This window comes from Mirounga angustirostris, unplaced genomic scaffold (genome assembly GCF_029215605.1).
Source record: "Mirounga angustirostris isolate CCGP_5_RB_7025 unplaced genomic scaffold, mMirAng1.0.hap1 SCAF_6, whole genome shotgun sequence".
Lineage (NCBI taxonomy): Eukaryota > Metazoa > Chordata > Mammalia > Carnivora > Phocidae > Mirounga > Mirounga angustirostris.
In genome coordinates, this window is record NW_026991714.1 from 35,472,921 (window position 1) to 35,498,245 (window position 25,325).

At 42.3% G+C, this 25,325-nt stretch overlaps 1 protein-coding gene across 3 annotated transcripts; it reads left to right on the forward strand.

The window, feature by feature from the left end:
• Positions 1 to 777: 777 nt before the first annotated feature.
• Positions 778 to 23,657, forward strand: UTP25 (UTP25 small subunit processome component). Of its 3 annotated transcripts, XM_045877156.3 has the most exons (13): positions 817 to 1,001; positions 1,301 to 1,362; positions 1,758 to 1,797; positions 2,944 to 3,190; positions 5,383 to 5,553; positions 7,658 to 7,746; positions 9,314 to 9,724; positions 11,742 to 11,961; positions 13,590 to 13,792; positions 14,998 to 15,180; positions 15,293 to 15,405; positions 16,226 to 16,471; positions 23,082 to 23,657. In XM_045877156.3, the coding sequence occupies exons 2-13, from the start codon at positions 1,343 to 1,345 to the stop codon at positions 23,323 to 23,325; spliced, it is 2,187 nt and encodes a 728-aa protein (XP_045733112.1). In that variant the 5' UTR covers positions 817 to 1,001; positions 1,301 to 1,342; the 3' UTR covers positions 23,326 to 23,657. The 3 variants fall into 3 exon arrangements, with proteins under 3 accessions (XP_064450190.1, XP_045733111.1, XP_045733112.1); XM_045877155.3 differs by lacking the exon at positions 1,301 to 1,362 and having other exon boundaries at positions 779 to 1,001; XM_064594120.1 differs by lacking the exons at positions 1,301 to 1,362; positions 5,383 to 5,553 and having other exon boundaries at positions 778 to 1,001.
• The last annotated feature ends 1,668 nt before the right edge of the window (positions 23,658 to 25,325 follow it).

The window sequence follows — 25,325 nt, forward strand, 5'->3', positions numbered from 1 at the left end:
GGGCGGGTATCTCAGCCTGTGTCCCCATTCTTGATACAGCACACACAGGTGGCCGACCCTTGTGGGTAAAAGCTTATGGTCGCATCAGACAAAAGTTCCCATCCTCTCTTGCTAGTGTGTAAGGTTTTCCTTTTCTCTTTCTTTCCTTTTTCCTTTTCTTTTTTTAGTGTGCAATGTTTTCTAAGCATCAGTTTTCTCCTCTGCAATATTGCGCATATGAACAGGACCTCTTTGTATGTGTACTGCTGTGACAATGAAGTGAGATGTGCTGATACCCTTAAATGTTGGTTGGTATTTTTATTATAGCACAACATAAAGTCAGGGCGTTCAACTTCACTACCACCCGTTTAAGCGGGAGGATTCCCATAGACCCAAACCGAAGCACAAAGTAAGCCCACCCGTCTAAGCACCCAGGCAGCCCCAAGCCTGCCCGCCCACGTTCTCGACCTCAGAGAACCAAAAGGCACGCGTGCATGAGCTTCCAAAGAGCTTCACTACATGGGCGCCTGGGTGGCTCAGTCAGTGAAGCGTCTGCCTTCGGCTCAGGTTGTGATCCCAGGCTTCTGGGATCGGGCTCCCTGCTCAGCGGGGAGTCTGCTTCTCCCTCTGCTGTTCCCCCTGCTTGTATTTTCTCTGTGTCTGTCTCTCTCTGTCAAATAAATAAATTTTAAAAATCTTAAAAAAAAAAAAAAAAAAAGAGCTTCACTAGAGGGCAGCATCGAGACCAGGAAGTTCTAAAGCCTGTGGTACAGCTACGACGTAAAACGGCTCTGCTTTATGGCAACCTGCTTCCGCCGTAAAGCACCGTGGGCGAGCCCGCGTGTGTGAGTTGACGAGACAACTTCCTGGTGGGAAACGCGTCTCTTGCGGGTGGGCGACCTTGACGTTTTTCCTATGGGCAAACGCGGGAGCCGGAGCCAGAGCCAGCTGCTCACCACCCTGACTAAGAAGCAGAAGAAGCATCTTCGGGATTTCGGCGAGGAGCATCCCTTCTATGACAAGTATGGAGGGGCAGTGCCGGGGCCAGCGGTGCCCATGGCTTTTCCCAGCTTGGACCCGCCGGTCTCCCTGGGGATCGGGGCAGGGCTGCTCCCCACTCTTCCCGCGCCTTCCCAGCGCGTTCGGCTTGGGGGGTGCCGGTGGCATCCCGCCCGAGATGGGGTTCTTCGTGGGTTCTCCTGCTTTTGTTGAGCCCTTAGCTTTAAGCTAGACCGCACGCCCCCTGTGGGGGTGGGGTGCTGGGTTTTGCACCGTCAGAGGTTGTCTAAGATTGTTTTTGTTTTTGTGTGTGTTTTTAAAGAATTGTCTCGGCCCTCAGACATCGCTGTTCTATCCAGTTACAATGAGGAAACCGGTGTATCGGTAATTGTGGGCTCCTCTCGAAGTGTCCAGACTCTCAGTTAGGGTCTTAGTGCTCACCCGCCACTCCACTTTGGGCCGCTTCATCAGCAATTAGGGGCATTATAATTAAGAAATGTGCTAGAAAAGGTCTTTTATTTGCTAAAGTGATACCTCTTTACGATGAGAGCCAGTTAACTCTGTCATGTGACTTTGTTAAACTTTTCATTTGTCAGTTATTATCAGTTTGTTAGATTCTTAAAATCCCTGTCCAAGTGCATATGTGGCTTTTACATGACTGTACTTATAATGTATTTATAATAGTATACTCTGCTTTTTTCCTTTAAAGTTATCATTAGACTTTTTACTAATTGCTACATGCTAGTAGTAAGAGTTTAACATTACCTGTTTCTTCTCAGGGTTTCTGGAAAGGAGGGAAAACCACAGATTTATCAACTGGTAATGCTTTATGCCTTTTTTTTTTTTTATAATAGATGGTTCTTGGTTGTTTAAGATTATATATAATGATAGTAAAGCCTGGCTACATTTCCACTCCTTTCGATTTTAGATGTAAGCTATTATTTTAGTAATATTGCTTAGTGTTGAATGCAGATGTCTGTTATAATGCCATTGGGATAACTAATATAGTAGCCAGAGTTTGAAACTCTCCTGAGAGATTAGCCTATTAGAACCTGTCAAGGAGGCTTACCAGAGGGCTCTTGGTGAATCCTAAAGGAGTATCTTGTTTACTTAACATAAAAGGAGCCACAAACAGTGCAAACTGAACAAAGGTCCTAACTCATTACAACAAACTAAAAAAACCCCTACATTCTTTTGTTGTATTGCAGTTTTCCTATTGCTCCTTTCAGCATGCCAAATATCTGACACATAGATTAGATCTCCTTATAACCTCAAGCTCTGTTTTTAGTCCACTTTCTTCCCATATAGAACATAAGCAGTTCAAAGAAGATGAAAAGATTCTAAAATCATAGCTAGACTAGCTTTTTTGGGTTTTGGGTTTTGTTTTGTTTTTTTGAGAGCGAGAGAAAGCACACGCATGCATGGGGTAGGGAGGGGGAGAGCGAATTTTAAGCAGGCTCCACACCGAGCACAGAGCCCAACCTGGGGCTGGATCCCATGACCCTGAGATCATGAGCTGAGCCAAAATCAAGAGTCAGACACTTAACTGACTGAGCCACTCAAGCATCCCACTAGACTAGCTTTTTAAAATAACTTTGTTGCTGTGCATCATTGAATAGATAAGATTGCATATTTACAGAAAAGCTAATTTTTATTTATGAAAGTCTGAACCAGTTATATTTTTGGCCTAATGATAATCATAAGGTAGAAACAAGAATAATATGTTTGTTTTAAAATTTCCCATTTTCCAGGGTGCCTGGGTGTCTCAGTCAGTTAAGTGTCTGTCTTTGGCTCAGGTCATGATCCCGGGGTCCTGGAATCAAGCCCCATGTAGGGCTCCCTGCCCAGTGGGGAGCCTGCTTCTCCCTCTCCCCCTCCCACCACACATGCTCTCTCTTTCTCTCTCAAATAAGTAAATAAAATCTTTAAAAAGAAATAAAATAAAATTTCCCATTTTCCTTTTAGTCAGAGAGTTCAGATACTTCAAGTTCTGAAAGTGAAGCAGAGAGTGAACCAGAACAAGTTTCTGGGTACCACAAACTACTTGCCACATTAAGGAATGCTCCAGAAGAAGAGGAGGAGGAGGAGGAGGAAGATGAAGAAGAGGAAGAAGACAGTGCTGTAGATGAAGCGGAAATGAACAGTGAAGATGGTGATAGTGATGTCAGTGTGGAGAAAGAGACAACAGGAGAGTCTACCAGAGTGCAGGAGAGTAAGTGTCTTTGGTGTGGGCTCATCATCTTTGTCAGGACAGGATGCCTCATGAGCACAGTGCCTTGTACTGTGTGAGTTGGATGAAAGCACATGGATCCAAAGCAGAGACTCTTAACCTTGTTGATTCAGTGATATCTTTGAGAATCTGTGAAAACACAGGACCCTATGGCCAGAAAAATGCAGAAGTAATATTTTTGCTTGATTTCCAGGACTTCATCAATCCTAGGTAAAGATCCCTTGATTCAGAGGAAAGAGAACATAATGCTGTTTTTGACAGTCTCAGTTAAAGAGATCACTGGCCTTTCCTTAGAGAAACCAAGTTTAATGGAAGACAGACAAAATACACAAAAATTTTCAACAGCAGATTTGTATGGAATAGCTAGTTATAAGGCGTTGAAGAGATTCCAGCTGGTTGCACATTGTCAGAGTAAATGAGGGGGGCTTCAGAGAACAGCTGAGATTGAAAGTTTAAAGGAATTATATCTCACTTGGACTTCTAGGTGACTTAATTTTTAACTTTAAAACTAACTTTATGGAGGTATGATTTACATGCAATAAAGTGTACCTGTTTTAAGTATACAATGAAATGAGTTTGACACATACATCTATGTTATTATCACTGAAATCAAGATTGAGAACATTTCCAATACTGCCAGAAGGTGTCTTCTTGTCCTTCTGTAGTTTCCTTTCTCTGGCATGAGGCAACCACTGACCTGCTTTCTTTCACTAAAGATTAGTTTTGTCTGTTCTAGAAATTCATATAAATGGAAGCATACAGTATGTACCCTTTTGTGTCTGGCTTCTTTGGCTCCTCACTTTTTTTGTGACTGATCCATGTTGTTCATGTATTAGTAATTCATGACTTTGTATTGCTGGAGTCGTATCTCATTGTCAATATGTCTGAGTAACTTTTTACATCATACTATTGTAATGCCTGTTTTCCTTGCAGCTGTATTTTTTCTCTATACTTTAAGGTGTCATACATCATTCTCAGTATTTTAATTCATCAGTTTTACAGGGATAAAAGTTCATTGCCTCAGACTTAAGGTTTGTTTTGTTTGTTTTTTATTTCCTGTTTTGGATTTTTAGAAGTGAAAAGTTTGTGCTTTTTTTTTATTATAAAAGTAATATATACTTACCATAAAAATTTAAGAGGGTAGTGTAGTTAACCTGTATCTCCACCACCTTGGGATGAACACCTTTAACATTTTATTTTTATTTTTATTTATTTATTTATTTTTTTAAAGATTTTATTTATTTATTTGAGAGAGAGAATGAGAGAGAGAGAACACATGAGAGGGGATAGGGTCAGAGGACGAAGCAGACTCCCCGCCGAGCAGGGAGCCCGATGCGGGACTCGATCCCGGGACTCCAGGATCATGACCTGAGCTGAAGGCAGTCGCTTAACCAACTGAGCCACCCAGGCGCCCCACCTTTAACATTTTATATAACCTTCCATTACTTTTTGTGGATACATGTGTGAGTAAAAGTGTGTGTGTGTGTTTGTGTGCATAATGGGCTCATACACTTCTGTAACTTTTTTCTTTAATAGTATACCACAGATCTTTTCCATGTAAGTAATCATGGATTCATATTAGTTTCTTTTTTTTCTTTTTTTAAAGATTTTATTTGTTTATTTGACAGAGAGACACAGCGAGAGAGGGAACACAAGCAGGGGTAGTGGGAGAGGGAGAAGCAGGCTTCCCGCGGAGCAGGGAGCCCGATGTGGGGCTCGATCCAAGGACCCTGGGATCATGACCTGAGCCAAAGGCAGACATTTAATGACTGAGCCACCCAGGTGCCCCTCATATTAGCTTCTTAATTACATGGTATTTCATTGTAAATGATATGTGGTAATTTAATTAGTACTCCATTGATAGAAAAGGATGAAATCAATTTTTCCAGTTATTCCTTGTCCTAATCATTAGTGCTGCTTTGAACATCCTTACATGTACATCTTAGTGTACTTTGTCTAGTTATCATCTTAAAATAAGTTTCTAGAAGTGGAACTGGGTCAACTATCAGGCTTAATTTTGAAACTTAAGTCTTCCACCTGAATTTGGTTAAAAGTAAATAATAGCAATAAACATCAGTGTTGATTTAGGCTAAGGAATTAAATTTTATTTGTCCACAGAAGTATAATTACATTTATGCATAAAGAATTTTACAAAATGTTTCTCAAAATCACAGGTACGGTTTTACCTGCTGACCCTGAAGGAAAAGGTGGGGATGGGCTGCTTGGCACATCACAAGAATCCCTTGAGGAGTTTACAGATGCAAAACACGAGTCACTCTTCAGCCTGGAAACCAATTTTCTTGAAGAGGAAAGTGGAAGCACACGTTCTCTGAAAGTATCACAAGGTCAGAGCAGTGTGTGTTCGCATTCACCAGGTGCTTAGTATGGGGGCTTGTGCACTAATACGTGTTAAATCTCCTATTACTGGAATGAGCAGCAATAGAAACAGTTTAGAACCTATATCTAGAACTGGGCAGAAATACTTCTCAGAACTATTTTGTGGCTTTCAGTGGTTAGGCTGTGCTGGGAGTCAGGAGGCTATTTAGTAAGACAGATGGCCTAAGAGTGATAGTAGGGAAGGCCAGTTCCACAGACTTCATATTTCCACAGTTGGGGTCAGGAGAAGACTTCTGATTTTCTCCCCAAGCAGGGAAGGAAGAGAAAGGAGGAAAATATTTTGTATTTTTCTTTCTACCCTTCACTTGCTCTTTGTTATTAGAGTAGGAATTTCCAGATTTGTAAGACTCGGGACTGGCTAATTTCATTGGTCCTCATTACCACGGAGCACCTTCGAAGCCAAAAAGCTCCATTCTGTCTCTCCAGTCTCTCTCAGCTTCTTGGTCATGCCTCTGTCCCAGTGGCAGTGACTTGGACAAGGCCTGTTTCTGTATGGTAGGTGTAGGCAGGTCTCTGCTCCCTCAGGTCCACTTTCTCAGCCTGTACCTGGAGGCCAAGTCAGGTTGGTCTCATTCTGTATTCTGATTGCTGTTTTTGGCCTCATTGCCCTTCTTCAACCCAGCTCTACCATTTTTTTTTTTTTAAGATTTTATTTATTTATTTGACAGAGACAGCGAGAGAGGGAACACAAGCAGGGGGAGTGGGAGAGGGAGAAGCAGGCCTCCCGTTGAGCAGGGAGCCTGACGCGGGGCTCAATCCCAGGATCCTGGGACCATGACTTGAGCCGAAGGCAGATGCTTAACAACTGAGCCACCCAGGCACCATTAATGAAGCTGAGATTTTGATTCTTACTTGACTCATTTGGTTCTGTTGGCTACTGTGCTGGAGAAAGAGAAGTAGCAGGTAGAATTTGGGTACTAACGCCATTCCAGACCATCAAAACTTTAATAACCTTGGAGGAGGGGCGCCTGGGTGGCTCAGTTGGTTAAGCGCCTGATTGTTGATTTCTGCTTAGGTCATGATCTCAGGTTGTGTGAGCCTGTTGTGGGCTCTGCTGCTGGGCGTGGAGCCTGCTTAAGATTCTCTCCCTCTTCCTCTGCCCCTCCCCACCCCTCATGCTCTCTCTCTTCCCTCCCTCCCTCTCTAAAAAAAATAAAAAATAAAAACCATGAAGGAGACATTACTTGATTATCCTAAAATTCCTCTGGTGGTTTTGCCTGTACAGATATATCAGCACCTAGAATTCTTATGTCCATTGTTCACTCTTAGGTGTTTAGTACAAAGTGCACTGCATTTGAAGTTTTACCATTTGGATCATTGCATAGGCCATTTAACTTTTCTCTGCTTCTTAATGATGGGACTGGAAGGGAGGGTTGGGTGGCCAGCTCAGAGGACTGAAGATAACCCCGAGTGTAGGTACTACCATTTGGATCATTTGCTCACCCCAGTTGAGTATTGAGCATTTCTGTGTGTCCTGCAATACAAGAGAAATCAGGCATGGAACCTGCTCTCTGGGATCTTACAGTGTTGTGGGGGGTGGGTGGGGGCAGGGTGGGGGACTGTGGAGGATCCGAGGATAGCCTCTTAGTGGAACCAGCACTGCACCTGGCAGAGTAGGCTCTAGAGAAATATTTATTGTGAGTCAGGAGATAACATTAAACTGATAGTATTTGGACATACAAAAATGAGGTGAAGAGAAGGATAGAATTTTTAATTGAAGGAAGGAAATCCACAGAGGCAGAAGAATTTGAGGGCCATGTAATTCAAAAACTACATTGGAGAGGTAGATTGGAGGTATACATCCTAGAGTGCCCCAAATTTCAGACTGAGAAGTTTCTTCAAGGGTTTTGAGCTCAGAAGTAATGTGATTAGAGAAATGCTTTAGGAAAAAGAACCTGTTAGAAACTTTTGAGCTGGGAGAGAGGATGGGGAAAGTAAATGGGAGAAAAGATGAGTTAACATTGTGAAAAAGAGTGTGCCATTTAGAGGGAAGACCAAAAAATGCCTGCTGTTTCCTCCCAAGTTATCTGACATTCTTGATTTCTGAATTAGATCCATTTCTACAACATGTGAACAAAGAACTGAAGGAAAAAGAAATTCAGGCTGTTGTCACAAATCCCAAAACTTCTCATCAGCTAAAAGTAAGTATTGCTTGGTCATCCCCGTCACAAACGAAGGGAAGCTCCAAGTAAAGCAATGGTCTTGGGTTTCGGCAGTCTCCTTGAATGTATGATAGACACCAGTGGTAGAAGAGTTGATAGGGGAGATAGCATAGGAAGGCTGGAAGAGCCCAGTGGGGCACAGGTGTAGCCAGGAGAGGCTCTGGGAAGCTGGAGTGTGGGAGCCAGGGAAGAATGGCTTCAAAGACAGGTACACCAGGGTTTAGAGCAGCATCTGAGAGGTGCTGTTACATGACCCAAGGCAAGTTAATCTACCTTTTTTTTTTTTTTTTAATCTTATTCTCATCTCTTAGAGGGGGGCAGTAATGCTTACCTCAAAATGAAGTAATGAAGGCCAAGTCAGGTTGGTCTCATTCTGTATTCTGATTGCTGTTTTTGGCCTCATTGCCCTTCTTCAACCCAGCTGATACATAGAAAGTTTTGGGTAAAACAGCAGCTACTGCTGTTGGTTTGTTTGAAAAATCTGAGGTAGGTTCACAACTAAGTTACTCAGATGTGGAACAGTTTTTTGCTTCTTTGTGTTTTTTGTTTTTTACCAGTGGATGCTGTTTTTAAGAGTTGGTCATCCTTTTTTAATTGAGATTTTCATTAATATAATAATTATAGCTGCATTTTTAAGAAGTAACACAAAGACATCCCTTATGCCCTTTGCCCAGTTTCCCCCAGTGGTAGCATCTTGGCGAAACCATGCTACAGTATCGGGGCCAGGAAATTGACATTGACACACCCTTCTGTCTTACTCAGCTTTCATTAGTTTTGCTCCTACTCTTTTGTGTGTGTGTTTAGTTCTGTACTGTTTTATCAGGTGGAGGTTCCCTTTATCCACCCCAAAGTCATAATTCCCTGGAGATCCACCCCCAGTTCTTGGGGGCATATCAATAATCCATTTCTTTTTATTGCTGAGATCATCCTTTTTACCCCCTTGAGATCAGCAATTTTGTTACAATGCAAAAATTCCCAACTTGGTATTTCACAAAAATACACTGTATGATTTTAATAGCTATATCTCAAAAAAATGTATTCCATGCCGAAGTAAATTTGGAAAACTTGAGGTTAAATACCGTAGAATAGAGCTCTTGTCATTGGACTCATCAAAACCTTTTGTATCTAATATACATTGTGACTCTCCCTGAGGGGGATTAGCTTTTGTGACGTTTACCAAAGTTATTTGACCGTGGAGCCCTTTTTTTTCTAGAATGAATTTTGACTTCCTAGAACACATTCCACAGAATAATTTGGGACACACTGACATAGTGAAGAGCTCAGGTTGTAGTCAGAAACCTTGGGTTCTAGCTCTCAGCTCTGTTCTCTCCTGGGTCAAATTTGTGTGAATCCTATAATCTCTCAGAACCTCTGCTTTCCTAAACTGTAAGATGAGCATTATAGTGTCCGCCTTGCAGGTTGTTGATGAGAATTAAATGAGGTGATCTGGCAAATCAGAGAGAGCTTGGTAAATTAGAAATTACTGTGTGAACGCAATGTATTATAATGAATTTCTAACTTAGGTCTTGATCTGTCTTTTCCCTAGTGGCCCATATTGGGCCAGCTTGTCTTTTCATCCAAGTTTCAGAAGTTGGACACATTTAAACCCTCAAAGGACATTGATTTAAAGTCACTTCATCTCCAGAAGCCTCTGGAATCCACCTGGACCAAGACCAACAGCCAGTTCCTCTCTGGTCTCCCAAAATCAAGTGGCCCCTTCACATCCCTCCAGAAAGAGCTCTTCTTAATTATGAATTCTTACCGGGACCTCTTCTACCCAGAAAGGACTGCCCTGAAGAATGGGGAGGAGATCCGCCACGTGTACTGCCTACATGTAATAAATCATGTCCTCAAAGCCAATGCGCAGGTGCTTGGTAACAATAGCAGACGCCGCAGCCAGAAACTTGGGGTGGGTGACGATGATGACTTCAGAGACCAAGGGCTAACAAGGCCCAAGGTGAGTGGCAGCAGGAGAGCTTTGTCCTCTAGTAGGAGGCTGCAAGTCCCTGCCATATAGGTGCCTGGCACTTGGCCGTGCTCAGGTATTTTAATGATACGAATACTGGAATAATGAATGAGCATGTTAGATGGGCCAGGTAGTGCCAGAGCAGTGCCGCAGACAACTCAGTGGACTGTTTCTAACCGTGGATTTAATTGGAAACTCATGAATCAGAGGTACCTCTGTGATAATTCTCTTTAAAGATAACCCTGAGCATACATAAATGACAACTTCATTGTAAATCTCTTTTTTTTTTGATTCTCAGAAATGAATGGAACCTTAGGAAGCCTTTTATCCAATCCCTAAATATTATAGCTATGGACAGAGACCCAGATTTGTAGAGGGCCTTGCTAAAGAGCCCCAGGGAAGGAGTAGCAGAGATGGAATTAGAGCTAAGGATTCTCTTTACTGAGCCACACCATAAGTAAACCTTGGAAAACAGAAATTCCTATTTTTCCATTGTACAGTTACTATTGCTTAAAGTGATGATTACATTTATTTGGGCTCGTAAGCCTAAGTTCCAGTGGGTTTAGAGCTTTGGTAGAAAATGTCTTTTAATTGGGCCCACGTTATTCATGTTATGTGGCTACATCTTGTGTCGTCCATTTCCCATTCCCCCGTAGCCTGTATCCCTCCATATTGAAGAAGTCTTATCTTTTTAGATTGTTTCACTGAGTTTCATAGGATTCTAGGGTTTAGTACTGATGTGGCTCTTAGACATTTCTTGGTCCAGCCCCCTATATGATAGCTGGGGAACCTGAAGCCTACATACTTCGTGTTGCAGCTGGGACAGTAACTTGGCCCTCTTCAGTCTTGGGCACTCAGTGCCGCACTCTACTAGGCTGACTAACTGCACCCCTCCAGCTGTGCTGGTCCCCTTTCTGGAAAACTGTCTCAGAGTCTTGAACATAAGGATTGTAAGTTATCTGTTTCCATTTAGAATTATAGAAGAGAATGCGTCAGATTACCCATGAAGCACATTTAGAATTTGATGAATTGTGGAATCTGACAGAGGTTTTTTACATTGTTGATATTTACAGAAGGGTAGTTAGAAATTTATCATTGTTAAGCATATTCTATTTTCATTTTCACCAGTTGTAACTTTAAGCATTTTTGGAAATGTTTGGAAAACTGAGTCCTGCATTTCCCATTGAGATATGATCTTATTTCAGAAATGCTTTCTCATCATTTCTGAAAAATGTACTAGGCAACATAATAGAAAAGTAGTGATGCATTAATGCTTTCTTTTCCTTACCAGCTTTATTTGTTCTCTACTTATTATACCTAATTCATTTATTTTATTATTTTTTTTATTTTTTATTTTTTATTTTTTTTAAAGATTTTATTTATTTATTTGAGAGAGAGAGAATGAGAGACAGAGAGCATGAGAGGGAGGAGGGTCAGAGGGAGAAGCAGACTCCCCGCTGAGCAGGGAGCCCGATGCGGGACGCGATCCTGGGACTTCAGGATCATGACCTGAGCCGAAGGCAGTCGCTTAACCAACTGAGCCACCCAGGCGCCCTTTTTTGTTTTATTTTTAAAATTTTTTCCTAATTCATTTATTTTTTTCAGCACATATTTATTCCTTGGGGCTTATGCATAAAAATACTGTCCTAAGTTCTGTGGGAGACAGAAATGAGAGTAACATTCCTTGTATGTTTATGTTGGATTTTTGCTAGTGGACACCTGTTAAAGTCATTGACCTAATCCTGAAAGATATTTCCACATTCTGGTTGAGAATTGCCTCCCGTAGGGCCATGAGATTAAAGTTCATAGGACACGGTGCTGTAGGTATGAGAGGTGCTCAGCTTCTAGTACTGAGCCAGGTCCTGTGCAAAGGGGGTGACCGAGATATGAGCCCTTCCAGGGCCTGCCGCTCTACAGAGGTTCTTAAGTTCCATGTCCTCAGCAGGCTGCCCTGCAATGGCCAGTCCTTCCCCTGGTCCCACCAAGGCTGCCATGGCTTCCTCCACAGGTGCTGATAGTGGTGCCCTTCCGGGAAGCTGCTCTGCGAGTCGTGCAGCTCTTCATCAGCCTCCTTGAGGGTGACAGTAAGAAGAAAATAATTGTGAGCAACAAAAAGAGGTTTAAGGGAGAGTATGGCTCAGATCCTGAGGAAAGACCACCCAACCTGAAGAGGCCTGAGGATTACGAAGCCGTGTTTGTCGGCAACATCGATGACCACTTTCGGATAGGTAATTCCCTCTCGTCAGAACTCAAACCCTGAGGGACCTACGGTGTGAGGTTCACATGGCAGGAGGCTAGAAGCCTGGAATTAGGCATTCTCTCAGTGGGGTAAAATGTCCTCCTACCAGGACTGGGGTGCATTTGAGACATTGTGTCTGCCAGGGGAGAGAGTCTTGCTTGGCTAACGGGGTGGATACTTGGCTCAGGGTGGAGCACCTCTGAAGCTGTATGTAAAGACACATGCACATTTATGGCAGAAATGTCTTGGCACACCCATAGCTAGTAGTTGCTGCTACAGGGGGAGTTGGAAGTGACGGGCTGAGTGGGTCACTCTGGGGAGGCTGAATAAACTGAGTGTCTATGCATAATGGTGGACCTCCCTCCCACTGGCCATGTAGAGTGCCTACCCCAAAATTATCTCCACTCACAACTTACCGGCTGCCACCCAACTTGTCACATCTTTGCTTGTCTCTCATTCAACTCCTGTATACTTGGTTGGTTGTATATTGATAGAGTAAAGTTCTTGGGAAAATGTCTTTTAGTCACTTAAGCTCATTTGAAAAACATTTACTAAAGATCTATTGTGTGCCAGGTACTGCTAAGAAGCTGAAGATATAGAAATAAAAGTTATGCTTCCTGCTGTTAAGGAAATCCGGCCTAATGGGAAAACACTACAGAATGATAAGTGCTGATCAGAGGATGCAGTGGATGTTCCAGGAGCGTTTAAAGCAATTTCTGTACTCAAAACGGGGATACGATAGTTAGGGAACGCATCCTAGTGGAGGTGCCATTTATAGAAAGTTGAGACCTGATTACGATTTAGTCTGTTACAAAGAGGGGTGGTCAGAGTGGAGGAAAAGGGTTCACACAGGGAACTGCACATGCAGAGGCATCAGGGTGAATACGTTGAGCATGATAAGGTGTACGTAGGCTTCAGCATGGCTGGAGTGTCAGGTGTGAGGGGACTAGAGTAGATGTTTAGTTTTAAACATTGTGCAGGTGTCCTGCAAGCTGCTGATACATGTTAGTTTGGGGCTCAGGAAAGAGATGTGGACTGGAAATACAGATCTTTGTGGGGGTGGTGTTATAGCCATGGTTAGTGAATAAATTTACCCATTTATTACCCATAAACTTATATAGGGTGTGAGTAGAACTTAGAGCTGAACCAGGGACTTGTGGAAGAGCTGTTTGGATCTGGAAAGGTAGATATGGGCTGGCCAGGTCAGGGATAGAAACAGAAATGAGTGTTAAAGAAATGGAAACCACCAGTGAGGAAAAGAACATTTTGAGGAGGATGTGCTCAGTATACTGCTTTATGTGTTTATGAGTGTCCTTGAATTGGTGACCTTGGCAGGAGTCCTGAGATTCAGGCCAGATTGCAATGCACTGAGGAATGAGTGGGAGATTTCTAAGCAGAGACCACTCTGGAGAAGTTTGAGCCAAAAGGAAGAGAATGAGAGCTAGACAGGACCATAGAGGCAAGGGGGGGGATGATTATTTTAGGAAGGAAAACAACTGGAGCATGGTCACGTCCTCAGGGGAAAGATGTGAAGGTACAGCATGCACGGTGAGCGGGTGGAAGCTAATGGCTTGGTGGGAACTAATGAACGGCTGTGTACTTGGCTGTTTTGTGTAGGAGTGGCAATACTTCAGAGAAGCATCCGACTCTATGCCCCCTTTTACTCCTCCGACATCCTCATTGCCTCCCCGCTGGGCTTGAGGACCATCATTGGTGCAGAAGGAGAGAAGAAGAGAGATTTTGACTTTTTGTCTTCCATTGAGCTTCTCATCATTGATCAAGCCGACATTTACCTGATGCAGAATTGGGAGCATGTCCTGGTAATGGTGGTCATTCACATTTAGAATGACAACATTCACATTTAGAGAGAGAAGAAGCTCAGTAATTTAAGTCTTAAAGGGTTATTTAAGTCCAAATGAGTACTCAGTTTGGGGATGGAAATATTTCACATTTTCCAATTTGAAAAAGCCTTTTATCCCCTCTTCTACCCACAGGTCGGCAATAATTCTGCAGAGAAGTAAAAATTTTTACCAGTATTTTCAAATCTCCAGAAGAGATTTCTTCCCCCTTAAGGTCACCTCTGCTAATAGACCACTTTAGTGTGGCTGGTTGGTAGATTGGTTCCTCCTGACCAGGAATGTCTTTACCTAATATAATTCCTCCTACAATTTATGCTCATTTTCTTTTGTTTGGCCTTCAGTGGAAATGGGAAAACATTGCTCAAGATTTCTTAATGTGTGATCTTGTCTTACAGAGAAATGTAGGATGTCCTTATCCTCCTACTGTAGCTTGTGGCTCTAAATTTTTCCTCCTTCCCCACATACTCTGCAGTCTTGTCCATTTTAGGATTGGACAACTGTGCTTTGGAACAGTCCTTATCACAGAACCATAGATTTGTTTTTTTAAGGCATTTGAGAACTCACTTCTACAGTTCCAGGGCTTGTAGGGCCCAGGAAGATTGGGGCAAATAAAGGGGATACTTCAATTTATAAAGTATGGAATACATTTGTAGTACTCATTATCCTTTAATATATATTTCAAAGTGAAAATATTATTAAGATAGAAAGGCATGTTGATGGTTGAATCATATTCTGTAATTTGAGGGAAAGGCATGTGTATAGTGGCTCTGGGGATATCCTCATGTTTTGAGAACCAGGTCACTGAAGAATAACAGCTCTGTTTTCCATGTCATTTCCTTTCTTATCCAAGTCTGAGACTGAGGAACCCCTAGAGTGACTGGGGTGGCATTTCAGAAGTTCCTTTCAAAGGAATATTCCTGGAGGTACCATTTTGATTCTTTTTGAAAGGTCCAAGAGGTAGCCAGTTTTAGGTTACCTTACTGTCGGGGGTGTTCACCTAAGTGGGCAATTCACACCCATCTGAGCCTTGATTTTCTGGTGGAATTTGGAATTTGGCTGTATATACTCCATGGGGTTAGTAAGAAGACAGACTTGTAAAATGCTTAGTAATGCCCAACAGGTACATCCTCAATAAAAATTAATACTAGTGTTATTTCTGCTCAAAGCATTTGATGAACCATATGAACCTACTGCCCTTGGATTCTCATGGGGTGGACTTCTCTCGAGTGAGGATGTGGAACCTCAATAATTGGTCCAAGTACTATCGCCAGACCCTGCTTTTTGGAGCCCTACAGGATGCCCAGATCAACTCCGTGTTCAACAAGTACTGCGTCAATCTGCAAGGCCAGGTGGGCTCCTCCTCGTTTCTGTGGATCTTCATGAAGCATTGTGTACTGTTTGGGTCATGAGGCTTAAGGTCAGGATGGCTCACTTCCTAATGCTCTCATTGACTCCTGGCAGGTGGCTGTGAGGAGCGTCCCAACGACAGGCTCCATCAGCCATGTCCTGGTGCAGCTTCCACATGTCTTCCAGAGGATGGAAGCTGAAAACCTAGCTTCAGTGATTGATGCCAGGTACCTATCCCTCCCTAGTCCCTAGTCCCTGGGGGTCACAGAGAGGGATTTAGTTTCAGCATACAGATTTAGGATTGGATTCTGTGTTGATTTTACTGACTACCGTTTACCAAATGATAAGAGATCATTGAACCCGGTCGTCACTGACAGAGGAGGAAACTGAAGCCCAGAGAGGTCCTAGTTCTCCTAGCTAGTTAGTGGCAGCATTAGTACTGTAAATCAGGGATTCTTCCCACGAAATTGTAGCATTTCTTAATTACATTACACTGCTTAATGCTGCTAAGCGTTCCATGTCCACAACTTAATTGTAAGCCCTTCAGGGCAAGAACTAATGCCCAGAAGCAAACACTGCAACCTTTAAATATTCAACTATAAGCTCTTCACCTTTGCTTGCTGCAAATACAAAGGTTCCAGTATTTCTAATTCTCTCTGTATTTTCCCTGTCTCTTCATTGTGTTTCATCGGGGGACCCATGGTAGGAGGAAGATGCTTTCCGTATGAGGGGTGTTCAGTAATTATTTGTTGATTAATTGACCACAGAATGAATGAATGAATGAATGAATGAATGGTGTGCTTATCTACTTCTAGAATAATTCCCTGGGATACACTGACATCACGTCTGTTTTTTTACAGTGAATTGAGTTAGCACTTTTTTTTTTTTTTTTATCCTTACATAATCTCTTTGTGATGATGTAAACCAGATTGGCCTCTTTGGGGGAGGTAGAAGGAGATTGTGACTTGCCCAGGGTAACCCAGTTAGTGGTGACATTGTGGGCTAATTTCTAAATCATTGACTTTGCCCTTTGCTTTTCCAAATCAGGTTTAACTTTTTTGTGAACAAGATTTTGCCTCAGTATCGTGACGCCATCATGTCTCACACGCTCATCTATGTCCCCTCCTACTTTGACTTTGTGCGCCTCCGGAATTACTTCAAGAAGGAAGAACTGAATTTCACCCACATCTGCGAGTACACCCAGAAGTCTGGTATCTCCAGGGCCAGACACTTCTTCCTTCAAGGAGAGAAACAGTTCTTGCTCCTCACAGAACGCTTCCACTTCTACAAAAGGTAAAGTGGTGCTGGGTTTGGAGTGTCCTCTCAGGAGGGGAAGACGCAGTGCAAATTATGGCCTGCTTCTGAGTGTGTGGCAGTCTTTGTGGTGCTATCAGGTCCTCTTTCACTCTACTTTCTGTGGAGAAGCCAGAGGGTTTTAGAACTCTTCTTGGTTGGTCGGTCTCTTCCCAAAATGGGTATTGTTGGAAAAGGTAAAGACAAGTGAGTGACTGTAGTGTGATCTGTGTGTAGATCTGGAGTGGGTCTACACTTGGAATACTTCCTGTAGTTGTGGTTGTACACCTCAAGAAAGACATTACTGAGTTGAACACTTCGAGGTAGGCACAACTGAAGTGAATCTAGGAAGGAGAGGGAACTGTCATGGAAGCACAGACAAAATAGCAGAGGCTATGTGGCCTGTGGAATTGGAGGCTGAGCACACGGTCAGTGTTCAGAGAGTTACGGTGTGTTTTGAGGAGGTGCACACCTACTTCCTCACAAGGAGACCAGGACCGAGGGGCCCCTTGTTTGTGGGGGGCAAAAGGGGAGGGGCTTAGAGTTGAATATTTAGTGATTTCAGTATTTGCTTAGCTTCCCCATTATGTGATTTTTGACAAAACAAATTGGATTTGCTTTTTAGAAAAAATTCTAATTAGAGCGTTAGTAATATTGAGCCTTCTGTTACTATTTGCAGCCACTTGTGCCCCCAGAAGTCAGGTATTTTATTGTTTTGCCAAGTCTGTCTCTGCTGTCAAATGAAAAAGCCCTTTTTAAACCCTTATCTATAGAGAGATTGAAATTGCATCCTATTATCTTTTCCTTCCTGATGTGCGATAATGTTCAGTGAATTGATGTTTTGCCTTTACTGTTTAACTCTCAGTCATATATACTACTGAGGGGCACATTTTCTCAGAGAACCCCAAACACAGAAGCCAGAATCTTTCAGGCTTTGGAACATATTCGATGATGCATGTTGGCATTGCTTTGCCTTTAGTTTATGCTGATGTTAGGATGTGCTCCCCAGACATGCTCTTGTTACCAAGATGGGGAGGGAGGAATCCAGCAGCCTGCCACAGCAGAGGAGGCTGACATGACATGCCGTCTTTGGGTATTCTGCTGACTGGGTGATCTGAGAGTGGAGAGATGAGAAATGGCTGCACTTGTGTTCCCTGGGCTCCCTTGTTGGCCATCTACACGGGGCTGCTTGGCCAAAGAGTATTAATGCCTGCTTGTTGGCATCATTATTTGCTTTGTTCCAGTAAGTTGTTGTTTTCATTCATGTTGGAAAGTGATATTTTAGGGGAGTTTGCACTCAGCAGGTCTTAAGAGCCCTTCGTTTTCCATGAGCTTGACACATGAAAGCAAGCCTTTTAAGTGAAGTGGATGGATTGGAAAACGTCCCAGTGTGATTGTTTATAGCAAGTATGAATTAGGCTGGGTTGAAGACTGCTCTCAAAGAGCAGCTTTTCAAGGAGAGGGCATGATGTCTCAAGTAGGCATGACAGTCCCCTGTCTTACACCACTGTATTTACCAAGCTCTTTTGCCCCCAAATCACTATAAAGACAAACCTAGCATGTATCACTTACTTTATACCCTGGGCCAGGTTAATCGGTATATTCTGTGTTTCAGATGAATAGAAATAATGTGCTTCAGTGTTCTGTGACTGCTAATTATCTCAAGGTTTCCAACTATAGATTTTTTTTGCTTGAGAGGTCACTAAGGTGGTGAGAGGTGCTTTTATCTGCAGTGCCTTTGTGATTTGATTTGACCTTGGGAGAGGTACATGTATGTTAAACCTTAGTATCCAACCTCTGAAATTCATTATTTATATTCTCTGTGGCATTAGGCAGTGTTAGAAATATCACTGCTCATTTGCAAGCTAGCAAAACATTTTCAACCTGAAGATTAGTCGTGTTTTGTGGGTTTGGGGGATGAAACCAGTAGAATTAGGATTGGACAGGCCTTTGGTCATGATGGCCTGCCTGAGGATGGGACGCTTCACAGCTCTTTCCCTGAGCATGTCACTGGGTTGCCACAGCAGGAGGATTCTCAACCAGGGCGCGAGTCAGAAACTCTGGAGGTGGGATTTATGGGGTTGGGAAAGGCTGCTGGCGTGTTCCTGAGTACCCCCGGCCCTACCTGAGAATCCCAGTTCTGAAAGTAGTAGACCATCTTTATAGACAATGTGGAGGAGCTAGCCTTTCACATCAGCTGTAGGTGCCTCCTTTATCTTTCACAGTTGGCAGGTGAGCTAGACCTCTGTCATGTCCTTTGTCCTTAGCTTAAGAACATCCAGTACACACATACACACACACACAGAGGCTTTTTTTTTTGAAAGATACTAAATTGGGATCACACCGTACTTAACGGGATTTTTTTTCTTTTATATGTTTTAAGTGCTTATTGAAAAACAATTTTAATATGTTAACACTTTGGCATATATATGTGTATATCATGGGTCCATTTTTAAGTTGATATATATAGCTCTGTCACATCCTCCCTTCCCCCAACTTTTTATCTGGAAAGATTTCATTTCAAAGGAAATTGTAAGATTAATAGTGAACATCTATAACTCCTTGGACTTCACCAGCTGTTAGCATTTTGCCACATTTGTACTCACCCCTGTTCTCTTTCTTTCCTTCTCTGTCCATTCACATCTTATTTTTCCTCCTGTGAACCATTTGTAAATAAACTGCAGGAGGCCTAATGACACTGAACCCCTAACTCTTTCAGCGTGTAGTTCCTAACTTTTATCTAACCACAATACCATTATCATACCACTTGTTATTACTACAGTAATATCATCTGATATATAGTCTGTATTCAGATTTTCCTAGTTGTCCCTACATTGACCATTATAGCTGTTTCATCCCCTAATCCAGGATTCAGTTAAGAATCATACATTACATTTGGTTAATGTTTCTTTAGTCTGTCTTAGTAGTTCTCAGCTGGGGGCAGTTTTCCTGGAGACATTTTTGGTTGTCAAGACTAAAGGGTTATTCTAGTGATCTGGTGGTTCTAATGGGTTGAGGTGAAGATGCTTCTAGATATCCTGGAGTGCACAGGATAGTCCCACAACAGAGAATTACCTGGCTCTATATGTCATTAATGCCGAGGTTAAGAAACCTTGATCTAGAATAATTCTCTTGCTTTTTTTTCTCTTTGACTTCTTAAGAGTTCAATCCAGTTTCCTTTAGAATGTTCCAGAGTCTGGATTGTCTAATTATTATTTTTTTTTATTATTTAGATTAGTGGTTCCCAAACTTTGCCATACATTAGAATCCCCTTGGGGAGCTTTTAAAGATCCAAATACCCAAGTCATATCCCCATGCCAATTAAATCCCTGTGTCTGGGGCTGGGGACGAAGCATGGATACTTCATACACGCAAACAGATGATTCAAAGTACAGCGAAGTTGGGAATCACTGATTTAAATTAAATATCTTCGGTAAGAACTCTACATTGAGGATATTATATACTTTCCACTGCATCTTGGCACATAATGTCAGTTTATATCATATTTGGAGATGCTAAATGTAATCATTTGGTCAAGGTGGGTCTGCTAGGGTGCCTGGGTGGCTCAAGTCACTAAGCGTCTGCCTTCGGCTCAGGTCATGATCCCAGGGTCCTGGGATCGAGCCCTGCATCGGGCTCCCTGCTTGGCGGGAAGCCTGCTTCTCCCTCTCCTGCTCCCCCTGCTTGTGTTCCTTCTCTTGCTGTGTCTCTCTGTCAAATAAATAACTAAAATCTTAAAAAAGAAAAAAGGTGGGTCTTCTAGATCTCTCCATTGTAAAGGTACCTTTTCTATTTAATTAATAAGTAATCTATGAGGTGTGTATTGCATCTTTTTTTAATGGCTACATAGTATCATGTTGTATGGATATATAATTAGCCCAGTTTCCTTTTAATATATAGATTTTTTAAAAAATTGTTCTATTATATGCGACAGTGCCAAGAACATCCATACGCATAGTTGATGGCATAGTTGCTTACTTATTTCATTAGGATAAATGTGGAGAGGAAAACCTGTTAGCTCAAAATCTGTACACAATGAAAAATTTATTATATATTGCTGCTTATTTGCTCTCTCCTGTCTTCCCTATATCTTGTCTCCCCCTCCCCAAAATACACACAGCTGATAATTTGTACTCCATTGGCCTGTTTCTGCAAAACCCCACTTGTTGCCAATCACTTGATAGCCAAAATGATACCTCAGTGTTTTAATGTCTTTTTCTTGCATTTTTGTGTTTTTTTTTATAAGTGTCTATTGAATGTAGAGGCTGAGATGAGTAGTACTTACAACCAGGCACACCTCTTACTCTTCCCCATCACAAGACATCACATTACTCTGTCAGGCCACTGTATCAGAGTTGTGAATCTAGTTGGGATTTGGTTATTACTGTGGCTAACCTTCCACTCTTCACAGACTTTAAATTCCCTAGCACACAGTGGCTTAGTGTGGGGCCTGGGGTGCCAGAGGGACTTTTCTGTGTCCTGATCGTCTCTCTGCTTTCACCAAGCCCTGTTCTCCTGTGCCGGAGTAGGGGGGGTCTCTCCCCACTCTAGCCCCTCCCCCAGCAGCAGGCTGTTCTTGCTTGTTACTCCCTGTGAGGCTTGAGGTAGGGTTGGGGTTCTCTCGGTGCAGCTTGGTTTTAGGCAAGCCCTGTTCGTTCTGGGCTGTAGAGGTGGGGCCTTCTCAGCATCCCTGTAGCACACTCCATGGCAGCCAAACTCTACCTGGTATCTGTAAGGGGTCTTGGCAGGAAAGAGTTTCCTGCTTCTCCCACGGTGGTGGCAGACCTCTGCTTATGTCAGTGCAGGATCTTGGGCTGAGTGGATTTCGTGCTCTTTCCCCAGGGACAGTCTGCTGTTGCTTTCTACTCAGTATAAGTCTTGTGATGGGGAAGGATGGGGTGGGGTTTTACTGCTCCAGATGACTTGCTTTATTTACCACCCCCCAACAGTTGACCTTTGCCCCTCTCTCATCAATTTCACAGTTTTGCTTCATATAGATAGGGGTCTGGGAAGTGAGTGGTTTCACCAAAGGCGTCTCTCTCAGGTCTTCTGCCTTGCCCCCCATCTTTCTCCAGGACTCCCAATGGAGGCCTGTGGAAAAGAATTCATGAGTGAGTGTGAGCTAAAGGAGCGCCCACAAATCTCAGGGATTCTGAACTGTCACATAGGCCCACACTTGCCCTTTAAAAATTTGTTAAAAGTGTAGCTGTTTTCTTGCTACCCACTTTCTTGGCAGCTGCTGTCTTCCTCCTGTGCTCCTTCAAGAGTGAAGTAGTTCTTGTTTCCTGTCTCTCTGCAGAGGGCTTTGTCACTCTTCAGAGTTCAGTCAGTGGTGGGCTGGCTCTTGAGATCTGGTTGTATGTCTCTTCCCAACTCCTGAGCTCAGTAGCATGACATTGGTAGCTTGAAATTGTCCATGGTGGGAATATTTACACCACAGAAATTGGAAATTGCTTCAAATTAGCACCCACTCTTCCTCAGTGAGAACCAGTTATTAAACATACACCAGCGCACCATTGAATCAATTCACTTGGTTGCCTTGTGACATCAGCTGTCTAGGCCCGAGAAAAGGAATGCTTTTGTAAGTTATCTGGCTTTTTCTTGGTAGTGTGGAAGCAATATTCTCTTGAGTTTACTGCAGAAGAAGAACTCTATGGTTTTTTTTGTTATTTTGATAACTAGTGAGGTAGAACAGTTTCTTCAAGTCATTAGCCGTTAGAATTTCTTCTTTATGATAAGGTTAAGGGTGAACCAAGTAGTGGATTGCAGTTATAGTTTGAAAGACGAGGATTGTTACAGAGGTCAGGATGATCCATGAGATAAGAAGACAAGGAAAGCTTATCCTCTGTGAATAAAATAAAATTCCCAGTGGAGTCTAACATCAGCAGTATAGGAGAGAGCTTTAATAGGAAAAATCAGAACCTTGTCAACTATAAAATCTTTTGTTATGGGGCCCCAGAGGGAATAATTGACCTCGACCCGAACCATACGGTGAGTCCCTAGGGTCTCCACCCCCCACCACCACTGTGTCGCACTGCAGCAGGGAAAGAAGTGCATACGCTGTTGAAATTAATTGCTTTTCCATAATGCTTAATGGGTCCTCAGGCAGGATTTTGTAAATGGATGAACTTGGGACATCTGCCATGGAGTTAACATGTCTATAGAGTGACAAGGAAAGATAGATGGGAACGCATTTACAGTTTATGCAGTTTATCTTACGTACTGGGTCTGACCTCCTCTCCATTGTAGAACATTCTGTTTTGCCTGATTATATTAAGGGTAATGTTAAGTTGTTAAGTGTTTGCTCTTTAAGTTTTCTGTGACAGATCTTCAGTCCTAGTCTACCTCAGTCTACCCAGAGTAGACTCAAGAAATGATAAAATTTATTTTATCATGATCTTAAGCCAAACATTAGGAATTCAAACGTGTTGTCACAAAGTAAGTCCTTCCAACCCGAGTTAAAATAACCTTTCATCTGTTGGTTGTGTTTGCGTTACCCTCCTCCTTGGGCGTGCAGTGGCAGGAATGAGCTCTGCCCCTGTCAAACTCTTAGGTAGCTTTTCCATACATTTTCTCAAGTAGATACAGCCTCTCTTTCCCCTTCTAATAGGTATACCATTAAAGGGATCAGGAACCTGATTTTCTATGAACTGCCAACGTACCCGCACTTCTACAGTGAAGTCTGTAACATGCTGAGCACCACCAGCAGAGGAGGGGAAGCCACCTGGACTTGCACTGTCCTCTACTCCAAGTATGATGCCCAGAGGCTGGCTGCTGTGGTTGGTGTGGAGCGGGCTGCCCAGATGCTCCAGTCCAAGAAGAATGTCCACCTCTTCATCACTGGAGAGAGATGAGAATTTGTTGGGCAGGGAATGGTGTTGGCGGGATACATAATGCTTGCTTCTGTGCCCTTGGACCCAGGTCTGATCACTTATATGAGAGAAGGACTGCTACAAGGAAGGAGCACCAGGCAGCATCATGGTGGATAATTCTTTTCAGGTCGTGTGTTCCTGAAAAGTTAAATATAAACCAGATTTTGGTCATGTCTTTCAGAGGTCAGGAGGGAGCTGATAGAACTCCGAGAGGTTGATAGAGGGAAAAACTTCTGCTTGAAACTCTTTGTAAGCCATAAATTCTTTTATTGTTATTTTATTCTCTAATTTATTACACTTGGTAAATTCTTTCAGATTTGCCTTTTTCTGTTTGACGCTTTCTTAAACTAAGGCATACGTGTCATTGCTTGAGAACTGGTTATGAGAAATTGGAATACTTCTTGCTGCTGAATATCATAATTTTGGATCACACAGGTTTTGCAAAAACTATTACTTTTCTCCAGCCAAACTTTTTTAAACCTTAAACATTCTATTTTTATTCAATCTAGAAGAGTACATTCACTGATCTTTCTATTTTTATTCAACCTAGAAGAGTACATTCACTGATCTTTCTTTAATTCATAATAGTAAATGTTTTATTTAAAATATACACTTAAAATCACATTATTTAAAATAACATTAATCTCTACTCTGTTTCAAGAATTTTGTGAAACTCTTGGTGTTGAAATAGCCATCTTTAATATCACTGTCTTCATTATTACTGTAGTCATTTTGTAAGTCGTATAACAGCTAAAATGACAGGGAAGTTGGACTTTTAAAAACATTTTTATCTTGAAATATTCCCATAAAAATTCCCATAAAAGTACCGAACCTAAGCCATTTGAGAATAAGTTGCTAACGTGATGGGCCTTATCACTCATAAAAGTTACCCCTGAATTTAGTGTGTATTGCCTATAAACAAGGACCTATTTCTGTGTAACCAAAAAAACAAATATCAAATCTAGACATTGCCATTAATACCTATTGCCATCTAATCCTCATACCCTATTTGCCACATGTCCCAATAACGTCCTCTGTAGCAAAAGGCTACAGGTTAGAATTACATACTGCCTTTAATTGTCACATCTCTGTAGTGTCCTTTATTCTGGAAAAGTACCCCAGCTTTTCACTGGCTTTCTTGACCTTGACACTTTTGAAGATAACAGGCTATTTATTTTTGGATAATGTTTCCCTTTGATAGGTTTAGTTTATGCATCGTTGGCGGGAACACTGATGTACTGCTGTGTCCTCCTCACTGCATCTCCTCAGGTGGCACACACTGTCCCCTTGCCCCAACACTGATGATGCTAACTGACCACTGGTTTTTCTTTTGTTTTTGCTTAATTTTTTTTTAAGGTTTTATTTTTAAGTAATCTCTATATCCAGTGTGGGACTCGAACTCACAACCCCAATATCAAGAGGCGCATGCTCTACCGACCGAGCCAGCCACTTGTTTGAGGCAGTGTTTTGCCAGGCTTTTCCCGTATGGAGTTCCTCTTTTCCTCTTTATTAATTTATGTCAGTATGGACTTGTAGTTTCACCTTCTATTTAGTGGGTTATAATCCATTACAATCGGTGTGGACATGTATACACACACAGCATCTAAATTTTATTTCTGGATCCATGTACTGAAAACCATGAATTCACACCACACCTCTGATGCCAGTCTGACACCACAGGATACCTTCTAGATTTCTCCCTCTCTGTAGTTGTAACTCCTCAGATAGTGAGACATGTGGCTCCCATTATCCTCAGTGGAACAACCCATAATTGGTACAGATTTTCTTTTACTTGGACACACTTAAAATTGCTTATCAAAAAAAAAGTAAAATCATTTTTGGGGTAATCTTCCTGCTGAATATTTAAATAGGCATTTTTATTTCTCTCTTTACTCAACGTGGAACTGTTCATTCCATATACAGCTGGGTTCCTAAAGTTCCGAAAATTGAGGTGACAGTCAAGCTGGCCAAACCCATGCTAC

What these genes read in the sequence shown, in the direction of transcription:
- UTP25 (XM_045877155.3), top strand. Translation starts at nt 895, where the DNA reads ATGGGCAAACGCGGGAGCCGGAGCCAGAGCCAGCTGCTCACCACCCTG. An exon ending in AGAATTGGGAGCATGTCCTG is followed by an intron (nt 13,793 to 14,997) that starts GTAATGGTGGTC and finishes TTCTGCTCAAAG; the next exon opens with CATTTGATGAACCATATGAA. An exon ending in GCTTCAGTGATTGATGCCAG is followed by an intron (nt 15,406 to 16,225) that starts GTACCTATCCCT and finishes TTTCCAAATCAG; the next exon opens with GTTTAACTTTTTTGTGAACA.